Genomic DNA, 21,887 nt, shown 5'->3' with positions numbered 1-21,887 from the left:
TGTCTGAGTGGTACAGGATTAAACAAACAAAAAAAATCATTGTTTTTATTTTCTGCTAAGAGGTGAAATATGGATCAGAGATATATCACTCACTTTTTTCTGGCCTTTTTTTAACATACACAAATTAATAATTAGTTTTGGGCTAATTCATCACTTTGGCAAGCATTTCACATGTTAAAGCCCCCCCCCCCCCCTGGTGTGTTTTTATACATTGATCATTCAAAGGTGGTGACCCTAGTTAAAATCACTTTAATGTTAAGATTGTTAAGTACTGTATCGGAGAGTCTCATGAAATTCAAGACTACATTTGGTAACAAGAATTTCTGCTTAGATAATGTGTCTGGAGTTTCTATACTCCTTTTCTGAAATTTTGTGGCACAAAATGCAAGTGTTCTTTCGTATATAACCCATTAAGTAAGCAAAATCAGCTGCTCAGTCAATTTAACTACACAACAAATAAAACAAGAGCACCGCATAACGGGTGCCACGCTCGACTGCGGGTGAAGTTGTGAATAAATTCAAGCTTTTCATATTATTTTTTTTAGAGGTCACAGTGACCTTGACCTTTGACCTAGTGACCCAAAAATGGGTGTGGCATGTAGAACTTATAAAGGTGCAGCTACATACCAAGTTTCAAAGTTGTAGCACATTGATTTTAGAGCCAATGTTCAAAACCTTGACAAAATGTAAAGGTTTAAGCACGACGCAGATGACAAGACGACGGACACGAGGAGCTGGCTATGACAATACCTCGGGTTTTCTCCAAAAACAGCCGAGCTAAAAATGGACATCCCCAAAAAGAGCCATAATAATTTTATTGACATGAAATAGAGCCTGGCACTGGAAAAACCTAGCTTAATGCCTGTGTGTTGAGAGTCACGCAGCAATAGCCTGTGCAGTCTGCACAGGCTTATCAGGGATGAAACTTTCCCCCTAAACTGGACTTGGCTCGATCATCAGGAGAGATTTCCATTAACAAAAAAAATCAAATAAAAGCGGAAAATATTGTCCCTGATTAGCCGTCGCAAACTGCAAAGGCTAATCTGGGTAAACATTTTATGCAGATACTTTTAACCCCATTATGCCAGAGCGTGGCTCAATGATTGATGTCCTACTTGTTCACCACCACAGGTGACGTGACGTCAGAAGGCTCGATGGTCAGCTGGTAGCCTGTGTAGTTGGTATTGGCTGGGGGCAACCAGGTCACTGACACGGAATGGCTGAACACCTCTGTCACTCGTAGAATCTCCACTGCTGTAGGGTCTAGAAAAGGTGATTAAACAATAGATATGAGCCTTGCTCTGGGAAAACAGGGCTTAATACATGTGCATAAAGGGTTGCCCCAGATTAGCCTGTGCAGTCTTCACAGGCTTATCAGAAACGACACTTTATGCTTATATGTAATTTTCCCTTAAAAAGAAGTCTCTCTTAAGGGAAAATCAAGTAAAGGCGGATTGTGTTGTCCCTGATTAGCCTGTGAGAACTACACCGGCTAATCTGAGATGAGGGTTTATGCACATGCATAATGCCCCGTTCTACAAGGGGCAGGCTCATAAAGAATATGTTATCTTTTCAAGCTGACTGATATCATGGTTAGGAACCTGTATTTATAGATATTATTCTTGGAGTTTTTTTAAGTCATAATGCATAATGCCCCGTTCTACAAGGGGCAGGCTCATAAAGAATATGTTATCTTTTCAAGCTGACTGATATCATGGTTAGGAACCTGTATTTATAGATATTATTCTTGGAGTTTTTTTAAGTCAGTTATACATCAATTTTTATAAGTATAACTAGTAATATTCAAGTTGAGTTATACATTTTGTCACACACATACGAAGTCTCTAGGACATATAGGACACAATTCACAACTACATAATGATTGTTGAAGACATGGATGGCAAAATCAGTGATCCGATGGCAATTATATTTGAGTTACCTGATAATATTATAACGTAAGTTTAATATGTTCAAATAACAAGTAAAACATCAGACTAATATATAGCATATATCGAAAAAAATTATATAGCATATGTCGAAAATTTGATTTCAGGATACACAAATTCAATTTAATTTATTTATGTAGTGTATTTGCCTTATACACAAGGTATACCTATATCAAAGGAGAATATAACATGACGTTAATTAAGCAAAGTATGTAAACAAAACATGAAACATTTAAGAGATATTAAACAATAATATTAAATGTAGAAACAAATGGAGCCGTGCTCTGTGAAGAAGGGGTTCAATGCATGTGCATGAAGTGCCGTCCCAGATTAGCCTGTGCAGTCTGCACACTATCCGCTTTTATGGTATTTTTATAATACAGAAAGTCTCTTCTTAGCAAAAATCCAGTTAGGGCAGAAAGTGTCGTCCCTGATTAGCCTGTGAGTACTACACAGGCTAATCTGGGACAACACTTTACGCACATGCATGAAACCCCTTTTTCACAGAGCACGGCTCGTTTTTATGCGTATTAAAAAAGAAGCATATCAAAGCAACATTTTTGATTGATGTTTGCAATAATATCAATAAAAGCATGTACTAAAACTAAGGAATTTCAAATTTTATAAGACATTTTACATAATCAGGAATAATTTTTAAACAATGGATAATTTTGTTCAACCAATCTTGGTTATTTTTAAACGTGTTCTCATATCTCTTTTCTTGGTAAAACCTGTATTTTTTTTTGAAAAACCCAGTGTAACAATAAAATACTGGAAAATAGAAACACTGGTATGACACTTCGAGAATGCCAAACACTCTGACCCAGAAAGACAAACCACAGGTGTAACACTTTGATACAGAGAAAGAAACAACAGGTAAAACACTTTGATCATGATAAAAAAATGTATAACTCTGTTCAAGCATTATGCAACTATTATTCTAGAACTATTTGTTTATAATATGTTGAAAGTAAGAGAACAAATTTACAAAAAAAGCAGAAAGCTTCTTGGTAATTGACCTTTACCGCTAAGCCATGGAAACTTATAACTTAATGCAAAAACTGCAAACAAATTTTAGCATGTCAAAAATATCATATTTTTTAAAAAGATGCGTCCAATAAGAAATCAAAGTTTAAAAAAATAAAAAAAGAAGCTTTTTGCTATCATATTAATACTAATACTAAATTTGGAACTGACTTTACATTATACTTAAATGGAACAAAAGAAACTTTTTTGATGGTTGAAAATACAGTCTAACCTGTGTAAAGCATCCAGTCACAGGAAGTTAAAAAAGTGGCATTTTGATGCTAAAGGGATTTTCAATTCTTTGCATTGTTACATATGTTTTAATCTACACAGAAACGAAAAATATTTACTTTCATAAATATCATAAATTCATTATCAGCTGAAACACCATACAAGCAGCAAAACGATGAACTAAATTAAAACACATACCATTTGAATATAAAAATACACATTAATGTAGTTTATAGACTACAGGGTATTTAGTGTATGTTATGTTTTTGTTTTTTAAAATGCTGGCAGCTCACTGAAAACAGCAAATGATCATAAGTTTCAGGTGTAAAAGAGAAGCAATTCTCACTGACCACTTATACCATGTGAGGTGACCACTTATTCAAGGTGACCGCTAGGTTAGGTTAGACTGTTTACATGTACCCCTTCATTGATACAAATGTTTTATCATGTTAACAATTACTTTGGCTTACCTTTCTGGGCTAAACAATATATGCAAACAGGTAAGAAAGTGTTAGTACAAGAGCAAAACTGACACCATTCAAAGACACACAGGTACATATATTTTGTAGAAACTATTATAACATTCAATAACCACTGAATATTAAGGTTATTATGAGCCCATTTCAAGACTAAACTTCTTTTACTTGAAATAAAGTGAAGAATATACTTTTTGTAAAATCAAAATGCCAGTAAATGTCTATGTGCAATAGAATGTAAAACACACATGTGCATGTTAATTAAATAACCATAAACCTAAAATTTTAATAAACATTCACACTTACTTGTAGTAAAATTTGTGTTCACTGCTTCACTGAATATTCCACCAGACTGTGACATAACTTTCAATGTGTAATGTGTTCCAGACACCAGTCCCATTAATGTGAAACTTAAACCAGTCTGTGTAACAATTTTCGGCTCAGTGGTTCCATCAGAGGTCAAGGTCAGCTGATAGAGGTCAACGTGACCCACTGGTGCTTGCCATGTGACCTTTGCTTCTGTTGCATTGGCAACAACATTTACAGCAATTGGTTTGTTGGGAACTGAAGGTATGAATAAAAAAATGTTTACATGGTCTTCGCAATGAATACTTTAAGAATGAAATATAACGGGACAACACAATGCTGACGAAATTGTATGGTTCATATAGTTAAAAATAACAAATTTCAAATTAAAACTCATCATAGGTACATTTTTTTTACAAGTATGTAGCTAGTTTTATATATTGATCACATGCAACATTTTGAACATATTTGTAAACATTAAATAGTATATGGTTTACACAACATTATAAGAAATTTCAAGATCATTGATCTTATCAGAAAATCAATCATTATTGAAAGCAAAAATGTACTATAAAATCAATAAATAAAATCAGAAGTATATTGATAATACAAACCTGTCCTGAACGTCTTTATCACAGGCTCACTTGTCTTTTCCTTAAACTGTGTTACTATAGTAACCAAGTAGGAGGCGCCAGCTGTCAGGTTAGTGAAGATATGACTCAGATTATTTTTGTCCAATGTACTGAAATAATAATGTTTCATAAAAGTGGCACCTACAAACAAAATTCAATAAAATAAATAATAAGTGTATGTTGTTTTCATAGGATGCTCCTATGAGACAAATGGCAATTTTTATCTGTCCTGATTTCAAATACAAAACAGAAGTTCTTCTTAGAATACTCCTTTCTGAAATGTTTACCAAAATAGACGACTTCAGTTGTGCTTTTTTAGGGAGCTATGCGTTTATGAGTCCACTTTTACTCTTTCCTTCTCAGAACCCAAGTTAAAATGGCTATATGCAACCAGCATAAAACCAGAACAGCCTGCAAGTAACTCACAGTCTGTTCAGGTTAAATGCTGTTTGCTGCTCATCAGTATCTTATGGTTGGAAATTAAACCTTTAAAACTGGAATCTAGTAAAAAAAAACTTCAATTTAATAAGATTTTCCAAGAGACTACAAATGCATCAAAGTGAATTTCTGAGTGGAAAAGGGTTAAAAATGCAAATAAAAAGGAAAAAAGTAATCTTACACTGACTGGGCCACATTGTCACTGCTCCCTTGCCCAGACTTGAGGCTGACAGAGAAGTTATCTAGACCGGCATTGACTTGGACACTCCATCGTACAGTCAGGGTTGAGTTGGTCACATCTGCAGGCAGGTTGCTGGTCAGGGTTGCCACGGGATACGGATCTGAATGTGCAGAAAATGAAAAATAACTAACAACTTGAAAAGCACATTTCTTTCTCTTTGGTTTGCCAAGTAACTTTTACTTGAAGTAAAAATAGTACTTAGTACTAAGAAAAAGTTCTTTACTCAGCAGGATATGAATTAGTGCAAAAAAGCCATTTGATATAGTGGAGATGAAGTAAAAGCATAGATAAAATAACAAAATAACAATTCAGTACACAAAAATGTATTAATATATATGCGAAACATATGATTACAACCCATTATTGAAATATTATCTAAAAAGTTATATATTAAATCATTATAGATGCCTTGTTAACTGGTGTTAATGCAAGGGCGTAAAGTGTTGTTTCAGCACTTTCCGCCTTCACTGGATTTTTGTTTTAAAAAAACCTCCTTAACCCTTTCAGTGCGGGAACCGAATTTTGAAGGCCTTTGCAAACAGTTTGGATCCAGATGAGACGCCACAGAACGTGGCGTCTCATCAGGATCCAAACTGTTTGCTATTCTGATAATATTCTTTGAAAAAAATCGAAGAAAATGCTAATTTTAGAAATTCAGCAGAAGACATTTTAGCAGACGACAAATTTCCCAGCATACAAAGGGTTAAAACAAAAAATTCCATAAAAGAGGACAGTGTCGTCCCTGATAAGCCTGTTCGAACTACACAGCCTAATTTATGACAACACTTAACGCACAGGTATAAAGCCCAGTTTTCCTGGACTGAGACGTATTTGAGACGCGTTCTGAGAAAACGGAGCTTAATGCATGTGCGTAGTGTCATCGCACAGGCTAATCAGGGACAACACTTTCCATCTAAATTGGATTTTTGCTAAGAAGAGACTTCATTTAAACGAAAAATGTCATAAAAGCGGACAGTTCTGCACAGGCTAATCTGGGACGACACTTTACGCACATGCCTTATGCCCATTTTTCACAGAACACAGCCCATATGAAATCTGCACCGTCTGAACTTACATGTGTAAAAATTCTTAGTCAGTGGAACGCTTCGTTCAAAGCCTGTTGATGTGTAGACTGACACATTGTACAAAGTCCCAGAGTTCAGACCCGTAAGATACAGGGACGACTGATTAGGACCAACGGTTGTGTTAAGAACTCCGTTCTGGCTTGCCACTTCCACGTCAAATTGCTGAAAGATTGTGTTGTTGTCTATAGACCACTCCAGACGTATCGCTGTAACATTGGTGTCCACTTCATTCAAGGACACCACAGACATAGGTTCTGAAAAGAAAGCATTATAAGATTGAAAACATAATTACATATCTTTTAAATAAAATATATTAGGTTCTCTTTCTTCAAACTTTGTTTGGTAAATAGTTGTGTTGTTTTAACTCAATAATTTTCATTTGATTGTGTCAAAATCTGTTTGGATTCCTATTCTGCATAGAACCAGTAGATAATGTCCTCTGAATATTTCTTAAATATACATCAAACTCTCACTGATAATGGATTGCTTTCTAAATCTTGGTTACGATGTTATTAACCCTTTCCCACTCAGAAGCAAAGTGAAAATGGCTATGTGCAAACAGCATTAAACCAGAACAGCCTGTGAGTAATTTGCAGTCTGTTCAGGTTTTATGCTGTTTTTTATGCTGTTTTATGGATTTTTGCTTCTCATCATTATCTTAGGGTTGGAAATGAAGTCTTTCAAACTTAAATAAATTAAGAAAGGACTTAAATTTAATTTGATTTTCTAAAGGACTTCAAATGCATCTAAATGCGTTTATAATGGGCAAAGGGTTAAATAATACATTTGAGTCGCGCACTGGAAAAACTAGGTTTAATTAATGTTTGCTACGTGTCTCCCAGATTAACCTTTGCTATCAGCACAGGCTAATCAGGTACAACACTTTCTGCCTAAACTGGATAGTTGCTAAGAAGAGACTTCCTTTAAACGAAAAAATACCGTCAAAATGGAAAGTGTCATCCCTAGTTAGCCTGTGCAGACTGCACAATCTAATCTGGGAGGACATTTTACGCATGAGCATGAATGCCGGTTTTACCAGAGCAAGGCTTAGTTATGATTAACTTTTTGCATATTCATATAAGTTAACAAGCTAATTGGTTTAATTACAGTCAGATAACACAAATATCCTGACCTTCAATTTATTTGCCTAAAGTGATGCTAAACTCCATTAGTTTTGTTTAATAGTAAGTTATTTCTGACCACTTACTTGTTGAGTGCGTTGTAGCCAGTGGGAGACTTATGGTGCTTCCTAGCCTGCTGTATACCTGAACAAGGTATGATTGACCCGGTATGTCATGAACTGTGACCACACAGTAGAGGTCAACCAAGGTCGGACAGGTTACATTTACTGTGACCTCATTGTTCACACTGGTGGAGTTGTAGGTATAGGTGACAACATAACCATCCTGAAACATTCAAATCTAATTGAGCAACATTCTTGGAAAACAGGGCTTAATTCATGTGCTTAGTGTCATCCCAGCTTAGCCTGTGCATTCTGCACAGGCTATTCATGAATGACACTTTCCGTCTGAACTGGAAGAGACCCTTTTAACAGTAAATTCATTAAAAGACATATAAGCAGAAAGTTTCATCCCTGATAAGCATATGTGAACTGCACAGGCTAATCTGGGACAACACTATAGGCACATGCATAACGCCTTGTTTTCTCACAGCTTGGCTCAATTATTATTTTATTTTTCACCATTTAGCTCGGAACTAATAATTTTTTTGTATTTGCGTCGGCATCAAACTTAAGAATACAAAGAACTTGCTCAAACAAAATCTTTTTGTGACAAAGTTTAGGAATTTTTTATTGAAAACCTAACATTCAGCTCAAAATCAGTCAAAACTAAGTATGTTGCCCTGCCCACTAGTAGAGACACCTTTTTTCCATTAATGTGTATTCTACACAAGTTCATTTTCATAACTGAACTAATAAACTTTGAAATAGTGCATCACTTTCTCAAACAAGACAACTAAAAGCCACATTCTCCAATTCTCCAATAATGAAAATACAATAAACAACATTTCAAACACAAATTGATGGAAAATGAAGGCAATATACCTAAGGGAACACAGAAATACTGTAATTGAACTTGCCAATAACTGATTATAGAAGATATGAGACAACTATAATCAAGGTGCTAAAATAACTGATAAAAAACCTATAACATCCAATGTCAATAAACAACAAGAGATGTGTTTGTCAGAAACACAATGCCCCCTAATGCGCCGCTTTGATTTTTTTTTTACCTTTGTCCTTGAAGGATGACCTTGACCTTTCCCCACTCAAAATGTGCAGCTCCATGAGATACACATGCATGCCAAATATCAAGTTGCTACGTTCAGTATTGCAAATGTTATGAAGAAGCTTAAAGTTTTGGTTAAAGTTTTTGAATTATTGTTTTGACCTTTGACCTTGAAGGATGACCTTGACCTTTCACCACTCAAAATGTGCAGCTCCATGAGATACACATGCATGCCAAATATCAAGTTGCTGCATTCAATATTGCAAAAGTTATGAAGAAGGTTAAAGTTTTGGTTAAAGTTTTGGGACACACACACACATACAATGACAGACAGGCCAAAAACAATATACCCCCGATCTTTCGATCCGGGGGCATAAAAATTGTGCTCATATTTTTAACTGCAGATATGGGGTTATTGCTCTAAGGATAACAATAATTTATTGGAAATTGCACAGAATTCCATGCTATGATAAATATACATATTTAATTGCACAACAGTGATTACATAGCAACTATATTGAATATTTCTCATCAAATTAAAACACTGCAGAAGTATTGTTGAATACCTAGGAGGTTTAATACTATGGTTACCTGATTTGACTGTTCATCGGGTTTCCAGGAAATATTCAGTTTCTGGGTATCAAGGGCAACCACTTTCACTTCCTTTGGAGCAGAAGGGGCTAAAATTTGAAAGAAGAATTCTTAAAGACTGACAAAGCAACATGTGAGTTTCTTTTTAGAAGGACAGTCAATAATACATTTAGATATTTTGCTGTTTCAAGCAAATCTATAACCTTATAAAGGAAAAGGACAAAAAAAAGGCAATTATTAAAACAAAATCTCAACAACTGGTAGACTATAGCAAAATAAAGTAAATTAGAGTATATCCACAAGCTGACCAGTAATGGCAAGATTAACAACTAAAATATCAGTTTGTAAACAAGAATATTGGAGCATGCTGCGGTTTGAAATACATTTACATTTATAAGTGGTTTGCTCTATTAAATTGAAGAATGTTTTTTACATTAGTGACATCATAGTCATCATTTGGGCAGTGCTTTGTTTTTTCATATAAAAGTGAGATTTTTGAAATTTGTTCCTCTTGGGTAATCAAAGTCATATCTGACAACATTTTGAATTGTCTCTTTTACATGACCTTGTTAAAATTCGCCACCAATTACCTGTATTCATGGTGAATGATGCCGACGCATTGCTCACTTTTCCACCGCTAATTGCTTGCACAACCACAGTGTAGCTGGTGCCTGGATTCAATCCCGTTACCAGGGCTGTTGGCTCGTTGCTATGGACCGGATTACCTTGGTTACCAGATAGAACCAACTGATAGGAGTCTTGGATACTTGTGTTGCTAGGTAACCAAATAAATGTTGCCATTGTTGAGGTAGCGGTGGTAACTTGTACTGATTTCACAGGTAGTGGTTCTAAAATGTAACACATTAAGTTATACTTTTGCTTCCTTTCAATTTTACTACATTATATAAATTATATACAAGTTCATTTGTATTATGATTATCATGTTAGAATTGACTGATAGTGCCACATAACATGTTGTGAACTGATATTCTAACACAGATTTAAATTGTTTTTCGCAAAACAATAGCTCTATTAGAACATTGAGCACAACTATACATGATGCTTTGATACCATAAATTATTCCATCAAAGACCTTACATAAATACCCTGAAGACAAGTTTCAACTGAATTTTGGTAGACATAAATGAAAATATTAATTTCTGTGTGCAAACCTGAGCGTTAAAGTGACCAAAATAATATTATGCTCCATTACTCACTGGTTGTTATATTATATCTGAAGACGTTGGTGCCATCTTTTTCAATCTTAACGCTGTATGTTTGGCCAGGGTATAGCCCATATATTGTATGCTGCACCAGCGTATCATTGTTGCTAGGGAGCTGTACTGTCTCCATGGTAACATTGCTCTCCTTGGCAACCCCATATATGACCTTGTAGGTTGAATTGAGATCCGGTTCCGACCATGATAAATTGATGGTGTATTCTGTAACGCTGTATGTAAGATTGGCTCCATACAGGCTATACAACTGAAAATATAATTATGTAAAAACTAATTAAGACAATTTAACAATTGTTATGTTTTTCTAATTTGCATACTTGTTACTTCCTTTAAATACTGGTCATATCGTCAACCCAATTTGCTCTGGTTTATTTTCAGAATCATTATGTGCAGGTCAATGCGGGAGGGGGAAATTTATAGAGCATAAACAAGTACCGTAATTACTCTAACTTGTGGGACACTTAAATTTTTTTTTTTGGGTTTCCAAAAATTAAGATACTCAATAATGTTCTGAAAATACAGTGTCTAACAATTAAGAGACACACTGGCAATATTCCAAATGAAATGGATGTCCATTATAATCCTGAGCATTATGTTATCAATGAAAAACAGCCTGTGCTTGTATGTGTATATACCACACTGTTAAGTATTAATTACTTAAGGTTATGTTTGCAATAAATTCAAAATGATTTCATTACATTTCATTTTGTTTTACTGAAAGATATTCCAAGGCTTATTTTGACCACGTCGTATGATGATTTTTTTATTAGCATCTAATAAACTGAAGGAAGAATTTTTCATTTGCACCAAAACAAACTGCGATAATTTTTATTTCCCAGTCTTTTATACACATAAATTTGGAGGGGTGTAAAATGTGTACCAATTTGTCAAACTAAAGAAGGAACATATAAACTTTAATTATCGGGTTAAGTCCTTTTGTGTTACCTGAGTATATTATGCATATTCACCCAAATAACTCAAATGTAACGGTCCAGACGGTGACTTCTAACATTTATCTCCCAGGTTTTATTACCGTTATCAGGTTGTAAAGCACACGTGTGATATGTCAACAGATTAACCAAAATAGGCTGATTTCTAGTTAAATACAACTGTCAGAACATTAAGAGTCATTAATTATTGGGAAAATGACTGTGTCCGAAAAATTGGGAGTCACAATCAATAATTATCTTGGCTTAAAAAAAGGGTGTCCAAAAACTTAGAGGGTCAGAAAACTTGAGTTATTACGGTAAATTATATTTTGAATCATTTTGAATCAAACAAAGTTCTTGATTGACTAAATGTGCCTGGGAATCTAAGCCTTAATCTAATATTAAAGTTTTCTCTTTTGAATTGCTATGTTTCTGTTAAAAAAGTTATTCAATATAAACTACTATCCCTGATGTTGAACATGTATGGCAACATTTTGATTCAAAGTTCCCTGAAAATTCTTGGTAATGGAACTTACTTTCATACAGAGGTGATATATTTGGATTGAAAACATGTTTTACTATTTGCGTAGACACACATGGCAAATGAGAACTCACAAAAGTTAAAATAGCTTAGGATACTAGTCCAGCCTCAGCTGAACTCCGCCAGCCCTCCGTTTTCCGGTTTCTGGGTAATCAATAGAGCTTTGTTCTGAGAAAACTGGGCTTAATGCATGTGCGTTAAGTGTCATCCCAGATTAGCCTGTGCTGTCCGCACAGGCTAATCAGGGACAACACTTTCCACCTAAACTTGAGTTTCGTTAAGGAGGGACATCCTTAAAACTAAAAATACCATAAAAGCGGAAAGTGTCGTCCCTGATTAGCCTGTGCAGACTGCACAGGCTAATCAGGGACGACACTTTACGCACATTCATTAAGCCCAGTTTTCTCAGAGCGCGACTCAATACGTATTACAAGGCACAGGTATTGTATATGAGCCTGTCTCTAGGAAAACAGGGCTTAATGAATGTGCGGAAAGTATTGTCCCAGATTAGCCTGTGCAGTCTGCACAGGCTTATAAAGGAACACGCTTTCTGCCTAGACTGGATTTTTGTTAACAATAGACTTTCTTTAAACAAAAACTACGCGAAAGCCGAACGTTTCATCCCTGATTAGCTTGCATGGACTGCGACTGCCAATTGGCGAGAATACTTTTTATCCCCACGCTCTGAATTGGAGCGGTGGGGATTAAGTTGTTATCTCCGCCGTCTGTCCTTCCGTCCTGGGCACTATCTCCTCCTACACTATTAGCACTAGAACCTTGAAACTTGGAATTTTGATCTGACCCCTGGGTCAACAAGAATATTAGTGAAACTGATGGATGCTCCCCGATGATGCGCTTTGTCAATCTATGTGTTTATAACCACCTAAAAAAATCTATTATTACCCTCCGTGACCTTCACCTTGACCCCAATGACCTCAAACCTAATCAAAAGGTAGAGATCTATGCAACGTACCTACACACCAAATATGAAAGAGATCAGTAAAGTATTGAAGGCGCTATGAGAAACTGTATAAAAAAGTGTGACGGAAATCTATTATTAGCCTTGGTGACCTTGACCTTGAACCCAGTGACTTCAAAGGTCATCAAAAGGTAGAGGTCCATGCAAGGTACCTACATGCCAAATATGAAAGAGATCGGTACAGTATTGAAGGCGCTATGAGAAACTGTAACAAAAGTGTGACGGAAAATCTATTATTATTAGCCTTGGTGACCTTGACCTTGAACCCAGTGACCTCAAACCACATCAAAAGGTAGAGGTTTATGCAAGGTACCTACATGCCAAATATGAAAGATATCGGTAAAGTATTGAAGGTGCTATGAGAAACTGTTAAAAAAGTGTGACGGAAAATCTATTATTATTAGCCTTAGTTACCTTGACCTTGACCCCAGTGACCTCAAACCTCATCAAAAGATAGAGGTCCATGCAAGGTACCTACATGCCAAATATGAAAGAGATTGGTAAAGTATTGAAGGCTCTATGAGAAACGGTAACAAAAGTGTGACGAAAGTAAGGAAAGAAGGACAAACTGGCAACTATATGCTCCGCCAAACTTTTATTTCGGGGAGCATCAAAAATGCGGCGTGGGGATACGCGTCGGCCGCGGCTTTTCTAGTTGTACATGCATTAAGCCTTGTCTTCTCGGAGACCATTCTCATAATTTTATAGATCTGGGTATTTTACTCTGGGAGTTGCCAGTGGGATGGGTGGGATTCAAATCATACACTTCGAAATCCTACAACCTATTAATAATTGCAATATTGCAATTCTTTGTAAAGCATAAATGTAATATGCTAAGATGATGACTGGAATAAATCAACAGCATGAATGAATTAAATTAATAATAAACAATATCACTATTTTCAAACTATCTTTATAATACTAGGAGTACACTCAGTGATTTTTTGTACCTGCGAGTCCTGCGTCCTGGACTCACAATAACCTCTGGGGATGCAAATTAGTTTCAAAGTATGTGAGTCCCAAAAATGGATTTAAATTTCTCCATAAAAATATCATTTAATACTTGGACTCATTCTTTCAATACGGGGACTCATAGATTTGCAAGTTATGGAGTCTTAGGACTCAGATGAGAAAATTTGTAAAAATATCACTGTACACTCATAAAGTTATACACTATTATATAGCATTACTTAATCAATCAAAAGGGAAATAGTAAAGATAAATACGTTATGTGATATCTGAATAAGTTATGTAAAACCTGTCTTTATTAAAACTGATGATTATTGCATGTGCAGTGTTTCCATGTGTAAATAGTGAATCATGACAGGACGATCCTTACTTCCCATGCCACAGGCAAAATGTTTACAACATCATCTAACACCTGACACATGATGCAAACACATTTAAACATGTAATCAATGTCCCCCTTCCATAAGACTCCTGAACATTTGAATCAAAGTTCAAAAATTCATAATTTTATATAAAAAAATATAAATTAGGGACAATGTTTCTGTCTTCAACAGATCCAAAGAAATAATAAATAATGACTGAATTGTGTTATATGTGGTTGTGTTTTCACACAAATCAGGGTCTTTTCACCTCTTTAGGATCAATAGCTTAGTGCTATAATGATGAAAAAGAAAATTAATGTAATTTTGGGGAAATATTTTCACTGCAGGATTTAGGAGAAACAAACCTGGGGTAAGATCAGTTTTCAATGAAAACTACCACTAATTTAAAAGGAATACAGTTAGGTGATGGTGCCCTAAAACACCCCCCTACTGTTTAAGGCAGGGAAAACTATCTTGCTATAATGCACATTTCTAATATCTAGGAAGGGCTTTGGTCAATGTATAGAGAGCTTCACTGAACATCCCAAGTATGTCTTCCATTGTATCACATTGCAACTGATCTACTAAACTTATATTATAGCCAACTCAAAGTAACCACACCAACATACACAGACACTTAAAGATACATGTAGCATATGTTCTAATGTCATCATAGCCTGTATATCTACAAATACTGACATAACTGACTTAAACAGGACATACCAAATGCAAGTCAGCAATAACATACGCACAAAATAAGTTTTTGTACTGAGAATTAACTAGTTTATATTGTTTATAAAGCTGATAGAATGTTAAACTTTGTATATATACGTTTTAGTATCACTCTGGAAAAACGGGGCTTAATGCTCGTGCATCAAGTGTCTCCCAGAATAGCCTGTGCAGTCAACATAGGCTAATTATGGACGACACTTTCTGCTTTGATGGAATTTTTCATTTAAATTTAGTCTCTTCTAGACTAAAAATCCACACTGATCTAGGACAACACTTTACAAACATGCATTAAGCCCAGTTTTCTCAGAACACGGCTCATTACAAACATGCATTAAGCCCAGTTTTCTCAGAACATGGCTCATTACAAACATGCATTAAGCCCAGTTTTCTCAGAACACAGCTCATTACAAACATGCATTAAGCCCAGTTTTCTCAGAACACGGCTCATTACAAACATGCATTAAGCCCAGTTTTCTCAGAACATGGCTCATTACAAACATGCATTAAGCCCAGTTTTCTCAGAACACGGCTCATTACAAACATGCATTAAGCCCAGTTTTCCCAGAACATGGCTCATTACAAACATGCATTAAGCCCAGTTTTCTCAGAACACGGCTCATTACAAACATGCATTAAGCCCAGTTTTCTCAGGAAACGGCTCATGTTATCAGCAAACAAAATTGTTATGGAAGGCACTTTCTAGGATAAGTACAGCTCTATACTGAAGCAGTATAAAACTAAAGAACAAAGAATTGTCTTAGCAGTTGCAGACTTTTCTATTGAATTAAAAAAGCAATTGGGTGCTTGGTACAAAGATGATGATGTATGTGTAACTTTTTTAACAGGATGATAATATGGGGATTGGCCCCACAACTAGAAATAACTTAAGATTAAAACTTATTTTTAAATCATCTTTAAATGGATACTAATCAACCAAGTCATTTCCATGCGTAAAAAAAAACAAGGCTATTTTTTTTAAATTAAACACTTAACTTACTTAGGTTGTCTGACTACAATTTTCTGTAAAGTCCGAATACTTATCTTTTCAAAACGGACTGGCCATGCAAGCCACACAAACACAAGAACTCTGCTTTTGTAACACTATTTAATAAATAATATTACCTGTAATAATTGCCAAGGTAATTGATCTCAATGAGTGATAACTACATTATCATGATAAATGACAGTCAACCACATTTATGGTATAAGTGTTAACTAGAACATACCATATTTCAAACTTTCCAGATTCCCAGACTAAATATTGCTCAATACAATTACCGGTATATTGTAAAAACAATTGCTATTCATATCTGATCAAACTTGATATCATGTAAAATTGAAAAATGACTTCATGTCTTAAAAAAATATAAAGGATGAGAGATTTTTATGTAACAGGAATTCACAAGATTTGGTACAATAAACATTTTTGCTAACATCTTAATTAAGAACAATAAATGTGCTGTTTTGGATTGCAAAAGGTTCAGCGTAGAAAGTACAACACCAGTATTCAATACAATTCCAAATAATGTATGCAAATTTAACCGTATGTTAATCAAGCAACAAAATAAGTTAAGGGAGAAAAGCTTACCGTTTGATATAAACCAAGCATATTTGTAAAACCTGCCAAATGCAAGAACGAATTCCACATTCTGAATGTGATTTCACAGTAGTATGTATAACAAATTAAATTGAACACTAACTGTTAATTATAGCTTACATTATGAATGTAAAACGTTAACGTATAATTTAATCACCACATCCGCAAGTAAGATTAATTGAAAGTAAATATATAATGTACACTTATACTTTTTTAAATTTATTTGAGGAAGTCAATACTATCAAATAACCAGTTAGTTTTTTGTTGTTGAAAATTTCATTGATTAATCATCTAATTATGTGCAACTGCAAAGAATCTATAGGTTAGCAAGTAATATACTTGCTACATCTATCAAACCATCCCTAATTAATTACATTAATTAGCAGTAGTTAATGACTAATATCACATTATGTATATGTAATATACGCATGCGTGGTGACATTTTTCTCATAAATAACCTATCATTTAGCCAACTTGTATGGATTACAAGGGCTATCAATATTAAAAGCAGTATTTGCATGGCGCCAAGTGATCAAATTTCTTTAGCCAAATTTACCTTACAAAATAGTAATTGTTCTCAAATTGTTCTCATTTAAATTTGTCTCGTTTACGAAAGTATATGCAGAAAATATTGCAGCCATATAGAGATCATTATATTAGCCAAAATCACTCCTTTGAAGCATTGGCTAATTTGGCAAACAGCACAAAAGCCCTGAGTTGAAAACACAGTTAACAAGTATCAAGTAAATAGAGGATATTTGTTGGATTCAGTGGATTATCGATTTTAATTCACAAGTGATCATAGAAAATATATTTTTTCTATGATCACGAGTGAATTAAAAACGATATTTCACCGAATCCAACAAATTTTCTTTTTATTTTATGCTTTTTTTCACAGTTTACAAGTATATACATTGTTAAAGAGTTGAACTAAAGAATTTCGCTGGGATAATGACGTCATTTATTCAAAACAATGACGTCATTTCACAGTAAACAATGAAAATTATCGATAATTTTCACTGATAATTTTCACTGTTTGAAACAGTAAAGTTATGAGTTTTAATTCACTGGTATTTCTCTATAAACAACCGGAAAGCATAAAATAAGGCATCTTTTATTGTTCGACACTGCACTGTGAACCTATTTCACTGGCTACAAAATGACTCCTTGTTATGGCGACAGTTTTTACATAAAGGCAAAAAAAGATCAAACAGTCAAATATTTTCCAATGTGAGCCCTAAAAGGCATATTTATCTAAATTTCAGTAAATAAAGACTTAGCCAGGTAATAATTATGAGTACTGAGGAGCTATTTTGTAATTTCATCAAGACCCGATTTATTGTGCATCTAGTGGATGTATCCAGCACAGCAACCTAATATTTGTTAAGACTAGTCAAATTGGTACCAAATGGTATCAACGTCCTAACCCATTTATGCCTAGCGTCTAGAAAAAAGGCCTTGGCAAACAGCTTAGACCCAGATGAGACGCCGCATTATGCATTGTCTCATCAGGGTCTGCGCTGTTTGCTTAAAGGAATTTCTGTAAGATATATTCTAAATATAGAAATAAATATACTAGACATCCCTAATTTTGGAAATAAAATGATCCAATTTAGAAGGATGGGAGAGTCCACTAGGCATAAATGGGTTAATAATGATTTTTTTTTAGAAGTGGAATGTGACCTACTTTTCACCTTTTCTGGCTTCACATCACTATCGAAAAGTACATTGTACTCATAACACCACATTGCAAAATTGCTCTATACCAAAATCATAAACATTTTTTCGGCGTTAGCTGAATAAGCCAGCTTTTCACCCTGACTTGACCTTTGTAAGTGTCCAATAATACTCAAATAAAATTTCCCGCGGCTAGGTACGAATGAATACACTTCATTTATTCCATTGGCTGATTTGAGTATAACACCATAACATTGGAAACATATCCGCGTCTTTGTAACACTGTTTTACTGCATGAAACAATTTTATCTCTAATGAAAAGGCTCAATAGATAGAACAGTTTTACAATCAATTTTCGACATAAATACAGTTTGTGCGTTCACCTTTTATTTTCAGAGAATTACCAGCGCAAAAGCGTTTATACTAGTAGCTATGTTGTCATATTTAGTACTTACTTGCATTGCATTTCAACCCGCGAGGTTTCGGGTCAACTCCCGGCCATTTGTGAAAGTCAGAGTTTATATACAGTTCATCACCGGAGTTCGCAGAAGGGGTTGCGATCATTGTGTTACACCGGTCTTACTGACAATAACGTACTGACTGTAATGCATTGCATTCCAATCCGCAAGGTATCAAGGTCAGTTTGCGGTCAGTTGCAGAAATCTTTATATAAACGCCGTCTCGTAAACTTTGTGCACTTGAAGTCTGTTTTGATCAGAAAGATACTAAATAAAGATATTCGGCGATATTATTGTGGTATGTCAATCATCGATTTTTAATATGGTTTTAACATTTGCATGATAAGGACCAATTTTGATAAAAATAATTAGAAATATTTATCCATTTAGACCAGTTTATTAAGCATGAGCACAATAATTCACTATACTATAATTATGCAATTAAATAAGATTCGAGTATTGCCGGCTGACCTATATGCAATCGTTTATTTTCATGTTTCTTGTGTTTTTCTATTCTGTAAATATAGATATCTGAGTAATAATATCACATAAAGCAAAATAAGCCACGAAATCTGGCGCAACACCCCGTAATTGATTTGCTTATGATGTAGCTAAGAACTGCGCAGAAAAAAAGGCATCCGCTACTTTTTATCTCATAGAGATAACTTTTGATCGTTCATAAACATCGACCACAATCAACGCCGTATATCTTTTTAAAAGATATTTCTTGTTTATATGCACATAGTATACTTCAATCATTAAAAGTCAAAGAACTTTCTTTCATCATAACATCACAAATTGATGGCTGAATCTAATAGTGCGTGTTGTGTATCGTGTTGTTTCTTAAAAGTTGACCCAGCATTTGTAAAAATATTGCAAGACATATACATTTCCAGAAAGGAAATTCATTTCTGCGTTGAATAAGACCGAGATCGTGAAAATCGCTGCACAATTGATGAAGATATGGCTGTTCAAAGCGATGCACCCCGTTTTGGGGTGATTTTGAGTTGCATACCTTGTTATATATATATTTGATAGTGAAATTTTTTTTTTCAGAAAAGTTAATTTTTCGTTATAATATGATTATTTATCATTCAAAATGATGTTTTCACTAATTAATATCATAGCCACACGCTAACCACCTGTGATAGTATTTAATCAATAATTGTTGCAGAATGTTCTGCTCTGTATAAGCCAATATATATATATAACAATCTTTCCATGGGCGTGTTGTCAGACTACAATACAGCACCTTACTCTGATATTAGATGTTTGCAAATGTGTATTCATCCTGTGTTAGTATATCAATTACTGATACAGACAATTATATGTTAACATTAGAGATAAAGTAATACAGGAGATAAAGTAATACAGAATTTCCAACTCTGAGCAATAATTGTTCAGGGGAGTGTTAATAATGCCACCTTCGAATCAAAACATCAAACGTTTAATATTTATCAAAAACACAATGGGTAAAAAAACCTGGTCAAAGCATACAGTGTTACTGAACTGTATGTATGTATTGTTGTTTTTAAATAACACCAACATTAAATTAGTGTGCACTTAAACACAGTGCAGCACGCTTTTATCTAAAAGTTCATCTATTGGCCAATTCAAATTGACCTGAAATCAACACCGAAAGTATATTTGATAACTAACTAACAAGACTGCCTCATTTGAGATTGTATGGTTTATGCCTTTAAACATGCGCATATTATTTATCTTAAGTTTCATCAAGTTCCGGTAATTTTCACCAAAAAATTCAGTTTGCCCAGGGCCATAGCATGTCACTGATGTATGACCTATCTAAATGATATTCTAAAACATAACTTTAAAAGCAGTCATTTTCATACATTTTTTGTGTTGTTTGACAACAGTGTTCATAATTCATCAGAGGGACTTAGATGGCAATATAACAATTTTTTTTTATTCAACTGAGATCCTAAAGAGAATGTATACAATATATATTTCATATTCTGAAACATGCAAAATTACACACCAGACAAAAAAAATGCTTTAAAAAAACATATAATGTGTTTTTAAAGCTTTTCTTTGATAATTTGTATCAATATTAAAAACAACAAGATGTGTTTGTGAAACACTATGTACCCCTATATATTTAACCTTTGACCTTGAAGGATGACCTTGACCTTGACATTTCACTACTCAAAATGTGCAGCTCCAGGAGATACACATGCATGCCAAATATCAAGTTATCTTCTATATTGCAAAAGTGTATATTAAATAAGCTATTTTTACCCATATATTAAACCTTTGACCTTGAAGGATGACCTTGACTTTTCACCACTTAAAATGTGCAGCTCCATGAGATTCATATGCATGCCAAATATGAAGTTGCTATCTTCAATTTTGAAAACGTTATGGCAAATGTTAAAGTTTGACGCAAACCAACAAACCAACAGACAGGGCAAAAACAATAGGTCCCCCATTATAGTGGTGGGGACATAAAAATGTTTGTCAATTTTTTTTGTAACAACACAAGTAACACCCATGAGGTGAGGTGATCAAGTGACCAATAAATGATAAACCTACACCAGTAAACAATATCAGAACACATGGTTGATTTATTAGAGTACAGTATACACCACAACAGACAATGTGAATTTATCAAGTAAACACATGAAACTGAGGTCAACCTCAGATTGTAGCCTTTTGCGGTCAGGCAGCTTTACATCCACAGCTTATACATTTAACCCTTTATATTACCTCTTAAATACGTATTTCGAAGCATTTGTGGTCCCTTAAAAAGTTCAATTAAATTATTAAATGAACTTTCTTACTAGGTTCAAGTTTTAAAGGTTTCATTCCAACCATTGAATACTGACGAGCAGCAAACAGCATAAAACATGATCAGACTGCTAGTTACTCGCAGGCTGTTCTGGTTTTATGCTGTTTGCACAGAGCCGTTTTCACTTTGCATCTGAGAGGAAAAGGGTAAACTCCATCTTCTTTGGAAAACAAATAATTACCTGTTTAAAGATTACCACAGCATATTGTATTCCGTTTGTCACATTAATTGTGTGTATGTAGTAAATACTTTGAAATATTTTCAAAATGATCAAATGAAAGTGAAAGGACAACTTTATAAAACAAACCGTTTGAAAAGATTTACATTTAAAAATGTCAACTTATTAAGTTTATTGGTTGTATTTTATGTACATGT

General features: G+C 34.5%; 1 protein-coding gene across 3 annotated transcripts in view; it reads right to left on the bottom strand.

Moving 5' to 3' along the window:
* The window catches only part of LOC127853273 (tyrosine-protein phosphatase 10D-like), a 63,834-nt gene that overhangs the window by 37,256 nt on the left and 4,691 nt on the right, over positions 1 to 21,887 (bottom strand). For all 3 annotated transcript variants that reach the window (XM_052387640.1, XM_052387639.1, XM_052387642.1), the window contains exons 2-10: positions 10,439 to 10,706; positions 9,812 to 10,069; positions 9,222 to 9,310; positions 7,589 to 7,787; positions 6,372 to 6,635; positions 5,237 to 5,396; positions 4,600 to 4,727; positions 3,986 to 4,243; positions 1,116 to 1,263 (exon numbers count right to left, since the gene is read on the bottom strand). In XM_052387640.1, coding sequence (XP_052243600.1) covers positions 1,116 to 1,263; positions 3,986 to 4,243; positions 4,600 to 4,727; positions 5,237 to 5,396; positions 6,372 to 6,635; positions 7,589 to 7,787; positions 9,222 to 9,310; positions 9,812 to 10,069; positions 10,439 to 10,706 — 1,772 coding nt within the window. The remainder of the gene's footprint in view (positions 1 to 1,115; positions 1,264 to 3,985; positions 4,244 to 4,599; positions 4,728 to 5,236; positions 5,397 to 6,371; positions 6,636 to 7,588; positions 7,788 to 9,221; positions 9,311 to 9,811; positions 10,070 to 10,438; positions 10,707 to 21,887) is intronic.

This window comes from Dreissena polymorpha, chromosome 12 (genome assembly GCF_020536995.1).
Source record: "Dreissena polymorpha isolate Duluth1 chromosome 12, UMN_Dpol_1.0, whole genome shotgun sequence".
NCBI lineage: Eukaryota > Metazoa > Mollusca > Bivalvia > Myida > Dreissenidae > Dreissena > Dreissena polymorpha.
Note: the sequence above shows the minus strand (reverse complement) of the source record. Positions and strands in the feature narration are given on the sequence as shown.